Source organism: Typha angustifolia, chromosome 1, assembly GCF_048772165.1.
Source record: "Typha angustifolia cultivar Huaian chromosome 1, ASM4877216v1, whole genome shotgun sequence".
Taxonomy (NCBI): domain Eukaryota; kingdom Viridiplantae; phylum Streptophyta; class Magnoliopsida; order Poales; family Typhaceae; genus Typha; species Typha angustifolia.
In genome coordinates, this window is record NC_133239.1 from 6,351,738 (window position 1) to 6,358,032 (window position 6,295).

General features: G+C 33.8%; 1 protein-coding gene across 2 annotated transcripts; it reads left to right on the plus strand.

Annotated features, from left to right (window-relative positions):
- Positions 1–780: 780 nt before the first annotated feature.
- Positions 781–6,024, plus strand: LOC140765152 (uncharacterized). 2 transcript variants are annotated; one of them, XM_073104106.1, is made up of 4 exons: positions 781–907; positions 1,514–1,711; positions 3,329–3,425; positions 5,638–6,024. In XM_073104106.1, exons 2-4 carry the CDS (start codon positions 1,526–1,528, stop codon positions 5,892–5,894), a joined length of 540 nt encoding a protein of 179 aa, XP_072960207.1. In that variant the 5' UTR covers positions 781–907; positions 1,514–1,525; the 3' UTR covers positions 5,895–6,024. The 2 variants fall into 2 exon arrangements, with proteins under 2 accessions (XP_072960207.1, XP_072960199.1); XM_073104098.1 differs by having other exon boundaries at positions 787–907; positions 1,510–1,711.
- Positions 6,025–6,295: the final 271 nt, after the last annotated feature.

Consider the following 6,295-nt stretch of genomic DNA (forward strand, 5'->3'; position numbering starts at 1 on the left):
TAATTATACTTAATCTATCTAAATTATCATTAGTTTTCACATGCATTCTCTGAACTTTTTTTTACTGCATAGATACCCTAATGTAAGAAAATTCTTTCAATTTTTGATAAAAAAAGTAGTTATGATATTACCTAAAAGAGGAACAAAAACCTCAGGTTTGCTAATTTCTAGTGCATCCCCATACAAAATATGAGCTACTTCCGATGGCATAGAATCCACCTAGATCAAGGAGAAAGATTACGAGGAGCCAAGGGTTGCTAACCAATTCGCACATTGGTTAGCCTCCCTAAAACAATGGCTTAAACAAAATTAGGTAGGGAATTAAACATTTGCCAGATATAACAAAAATAAGCCTAAGTTGTCTCGATAGTTTCTTCGTTTTTTTTAAGGAATTGAATCATGCATTCATAGTCAGCTTCAATTGAGATAGCCTGAGAGGCAAGCTCTTAAGCTTATTGTAGAGGGATACTCTAGGCATTATACCTAATGTATTTTTGTGCCTTTTTTAAGGTAATTTAAAACTTTTTTCTGACGAGAAAAAAAAACTTTAAAATAAAAAAAAAATTAAATGCTTTATATCTCATCAGAAAGTAAATAGAATGGCATCTATGTAAAAATAAAAGGTTTTGAAGGGAATTCATGCGACTACAAAACTCGGACGGTATACAATCAAATAACTAGCTTTTGAGGGGTATACATGCAAAAGTCCCCTATTTTTTTCTTTTTCTTTTACCTCTTTCTTCCTCCCTTCTTCCCCATTCCCTTGCCCTCCCCCTCCCCCCTCCCCCCTCCCCAACCTCGTTCCCTTCCCTTCCAAGGCCTCACTCAGGTGGACTAGCAGCACTAGGCAAGTTGTACTACCTTTCGTGAAAGTCATTGGATCTCTTCTTTTCCATCTCCAATCCAGGTATCAAAATAGATCATTGATATTCTTTTATTCTACGGTTTTATGTTTCCTTAAATTCCCTAGATTTCTTGAATGTAATCGACTTCGATCGAACATCCGACCCAGGCGTTGGCCTTTTCTTTTGTCCTTTCTCCATAAGATTGATCTGATTAGGTTGAAAAAAGGAAAATAAAATGTCTCCAGACTTTCTGACAAGCAGGAATTTCAGAGACCACCGAGTGTCTATACTCCATAGAGATTTGACCGTTTAAAAAATCACTAACTTTGGAATTTTAACTAGTTAACAATGAACCTTTTTAGTTGGTGGTTTTCTAGAATAAAATGAAATATGATGTGTCAAATTACATGTAGTCATAACATATATGTTCTCCGTGGTCTCCTATGATAGGGAATGTGGTGTAAATTAATTCTTCTTCTCTGTGTTAATCATGTATCTTCATATATTTCTATAGACTGCAATGACAGTGCAATGCGTGTCTCTTTGTTTTAGATGAAACCAAAACTTCGAGCTGCAACTTAATCTGAATTTATATTGTTTGATATTTTTTCTTATTCTTTGAAGTTAGTTCATACTTCATAACTTAAAAACATCTAATTTTAAGGCAGGGTGCACTTGTTATGGATGACATGGATGGAGTTGGCAATGTCAGTGAAAAAAGGACGGTGTTTGTTACAGTGGGAACCACATGCTTTGATGCTCTTGTCAAGGCAGTAGATTCTAGGCAAGTTAAAGAAGCATTATTTCGAAAGGGTTACACCGATCTTCTTATTCAAATGGGCCGTGGAACGTATATACCATTGAAAGTACTCATTTCTCTTTGCTTTTGCTTGATAATAAGCTTCATTGCTGGTAGTGTTAAAGCATAAGGATTTCTATATATTTGATGCTTGTATCTTTGATTGTATATGCCCATCAAGTGAATCATTTTCTACATTTAATTTTGATTAGTAAGAGGTATTTAGCTGATAATGCAGACAAACCATGTAAGTTGGTTATTTCTGTCCTTTTGAGGTTTTCATGACTACTGGAACAAGAAGTCTAGCAGCACTAGCAAACCTGATGCTTTTTCACAGTAAGATGTGTGTTGATATTGGGCTGTAGTGTTTAAGTTGGAGAGGTACTGTCATTGTGGAAACATTTACTTGCAATTGATTATCAACAATAAATTTTGGTGGGGGAAATTTAATACATGAAATAAATGTGAAATAAGAAAACAGTTCATATGTTATTTCTGAAATGGGTCAAAACTGATGAGTAACAAATTTTTGGTGAGTTTTTAATTGATAATGAAACAAATCCCTAAGGTGTAATCTTAAGTTCCTAACCAAAACCAATCTTTTACGGTTGAAACTCAAACCTATGGCTTAATTTGCTTATTAAGAGCTTTCAAGTACTGCATATCTGTTTTTAACCTTCTTTAGGTTGTTTAAGATGATTCCACTACTTATCAGGAACGCCTTTGGTATAATAAAGGTAACCTGTAATTAAGATTCAGAAAATTGGGATTAGAATTGGGATCAGTGTTTCGAAAAAATGATATGTATCGGATCAGACTTTTTTTAATTACATAAAATTTTAAATATTATTTAAAAATGCACGAAAATTTCTAAAAATTTAGAACATAATAAAAAAAAAGAAAATAAGAATTATTTACATATGAGTCCTAAATATTAAATGAAAGTACTATCTTACTCAAAACTTAAAACTTCAATACATACCGAGATAAATCTCATAAATTTTTGTAGCCTTTATTATCATAATCACCATAAGTTTGTAAAATAATGATATCTAGGATCTGATGCTCTAAAGAGTGATTGCATCATATCATTCATGTTAAATAGATTTTGTTGTCTCTGAGAAGGATAATAATTAATATATGGATCATTGATGACTCTAAATAATTAATACTTGATGAACCATAGTTATAGGAAGTCATATCCTGATAACGACGTCGTTGATATGTATGTATATTTTTAATTTCTCTGTTTTCAATTCCTATGCCTTCTTGACTTTCCTTAGCAAATATGGAAATGAAGATCTCACCACCAAGTGTATCATTATGATTATCAAGATTGGTGCTTGCATTGGTAAGTATACTATCTCTCATTGCTGAATAACTCGTATCAGTCTCTACTCTAGTTATAATGGATCAGGCCTAGTTTAATTAGAATTGGCCGATCCTAGCCGATTTGACAAACCTTGCCTGTAATATTAACCAAGACAACTAAGATAATACTGAAATCCCTTTAGCAGTGAACTAGCTTTGTGAATTCACTTCTTGTGCTTTTACATGCTTTATCTTGAATAGCCATTAAGGTTTGAGAATAACATCTCTAATCAGTATCACAAACTTTCTCTTTCCTCATCTAATTTGGAGTCCAAGAAAGTAGACAAGTGGTCTCATTTATCTCGGAATATAGGTCTCAGGAAATGAGTCCCTTTCTATGGACTACTTCACCTTCTCACCAAGCATTGCCAATTATCTGAGATCAGCATCTCTTATCATCAGCCATGCAGGTAATAATTTCCTTTCTTTGTCCAAACAAACATTTTAGATTTGTATATTCATAGTAAGTGTTGGTTCTTCAAATTATGAGGCATAGTCATTTATAAGTAAGCATCTGAAACTGAAGAAATAGACATGGTGTTATTCTTGCTTAATTATTCATCTATGTGGATCCTTGATGTAACTCTTTGTATGTCAAATCACTAATGCAGAAAAGTAAACTAAATATGATGCTTCTTTTTGTTTAACATTAGTATCTACTGAATTCATCAGTAAGAGATAGTTGTTAAATTGCAGAAACTTGGAGTTCTGTGTAATAACCAACGAAGAACAACAAAAACTCTCTGTATATCTATTGGATAAGTCATAGTGTAATGTTAAAACTTTCTTAACTAGTGGTTTCTATGTGGTTTCCTAGTTAGTTTAGCGTGCTTTAATCATCAAGCAAAAATAGTCCTAAATATAAAACCTCTATTTATCTAACACATTATGTGTTGGTTTCATAGATAAAATCAAGGTTCAAAAAATCGGGATTGGGATTGGCCTCTTAAAAACGATTCATATCTATCTCTTAGATCAGATTAGACTATTTTTAATTACATCAAACTCTAAATATTATTTAAAAATACATATCTTTTTTAAAAAAAACAAAAATAAGAAAATAATAATTACTGGCATATGAAGCCTAAAAACTAAAAAAAATATTGATTTACTCAAAACTACTGCAATGAAGAAGGAGACAGAGTATGGAAGAAACGAAAAGAAGAAAAAAAAATTCTACCGTGGTGAAGGAGAGATGAGCAAAAAAATATAGTGAAGAAATAAGAAAAGAGGGAGAAATAAATAATTAAAATAAAAAATTACAAACCTAAAGTTGCCGGAATTGGATTTGAGCCAGTGGAGTTTGTCAGAGCTGAATTTCTACGTCAGAGAAACAATAGCTTTGGTAGGAGAGAATGAGAGAAATAATAAAAGAGAGGAGGAAATTTGGATTAGGATTGGTCGAACCCACGTGATCCGACTTGGCCGATCCTTCAAACCATGGAGGAAATAATGACCTACTGACTTGCTTTTATAGCGGTTTCCATCTACTTATTCATATTCATCAAACAATAGAACCATAAGAATGGACTGATCTTTAAAGGAAGTGCACATGTGATGTTCTGGAACTCATTGGAGGCCTTAAAATAAATGTTAACGTGACTCATTATATTTCAACACTGTCTTGCATCAAAGGATCTTTCTGTGGTTCACTTCTAGGAAAATCATTGTATCTGTAGTTGTGTTAACTTGATCAACTACTTGCCCTGCAGAGAAAGAGGTGGTTGAGTACTTAAATCAGAGGAATATTTCATTACATTCATGTGTTTTAAGGGTTCTTATTTTAAAGTAATTTCTATAAATGAATGGAGAAGCACTGTTCTGATTAAACAGCATACCATATGAAATCTCCTTTTATTGAGCCGGTGTAGAATAAATTTGTTAGGATGTGCTTGGAAATCCATTTATACAATTTTGGTTTAGTTCTATGGTTGTGTTCATCTTGCATGTGTATTCTTTTCTAATGTGAGTAATTTAAAAATCTCCAAACTTCTCATTAGTGAGGTAAGGACATACCTTGACGTGTTAACATATAGGTGGAGTAGCTTATAGTTGACACTGTATTATCTCCACTATTGGATAGGTCTAGCATTACTGTCTAATCAAGTCTTGAAGTTATGCACTGTATCACAAGTTATCTGGAGATTGCCACCTTCCAATAACCAGGCCTGAGGAGCAAATCCCTTGTCTGAGTGAACTATATCTTTGCAAATTCATGAGTTTAATTTGTGATAGCTCAAATATTGAACTTAGTTTTGGTTTTCAAGTGTTGATTACATCTTGTTTAGTGAGAATATTCTACCTTCCAATTGTTATGCTGCAAAAAATGCATTCTTTATCTATTTATTTCTTGTGATAGTGTAGCATTACTCTTTGGAATAATTTATTACTGAAGTAAAGTGGGTGTGTACCAATGCAAGATTGCAATTGGGTGTGGACTGGTCCACAAGGCTGCACGAGATCATATATATATATATATATATAGCCAGTCTCTATGATACTGCTGAGTATATTATCTAATCAGTATATTGAACTGATCTTTCCCTTCATACCGTGTTGCACTGAGACTGAAAGAAAGGTACATACTGTTTCAAACTAATTGAACTTGAGCTGTCAATGCAGGTGCAGGGAGCATATTTGAGACACTGAGATTGGGTAAACCTCTAATCGTTGTTGTTAACGCGGATTTGATGGACAACCACCAAAGCGAGCTAGCAGAGGAACTGGCAGACAGGAAACACCTATTCTGTGCCCACCCTCAGACACTCCGCGAGACTATTGAGGCGATGGACTTGGAGACTCTCCTTCCTTACCCACTAGGAGATCCTATGCCAATTGCTAGTCTGATGAACAAATTTCTTGGCTTCCCAGTTGATTAATCATCCCTAACTCATTCATACATGTATATCTCATAGTGTTCAAGAATCTGGTCTCCGTCTGCAGCGTGATCAATATCAGGATGTGTCGAGATATCTGCAACTTTGGTACATATAAAGGGATTTTGCTTGATGAGGTACCTTGTTTCTGTATAGATAAAGCTTCATGAGGTAGTTTTAAGGGCTGTTTACCACGGTTGCTAACTGCGTTGAGTGTTTGCAATGTAGGAATTGTGAAAATATTTATTTTGTGAAGAGGATGTTTTATTTTCTTTCATTTCAGGGAATTTGTCAATATCCAACTTGGAAGATGTGTTTTGGAAGTTATTTACAGAGAGAAAAAACTACGTAGACACGAAACGTTTATTTTTATACTTAATGCATATTTTTTATAATAAAATGGG

Bases quoted from the DNA above. Each gene is read 5' to 3' on its own strand.
- LOC140765152 (XM_073104106.1), top strand. From the start codon at position 1,526: ATGGATGACATGGATGGAGTTGGCAATGTCAGTGAAAAAAGGACGGTG. The intron at 1,712-3,328 runs GTACTCATTTCT...CTCGGAATATAG, and splicing joins GAACGTATATACCATTGAAA to GTCTCAGGAAATGAGTCCCT. The intron at 3,426-5,637 runs GTAATAATTTCC...CTGTCAATGCAG, and splicing joins TCTTATCATCAGCCATGCAG to GTGCAGGGAGCATATTTGAG.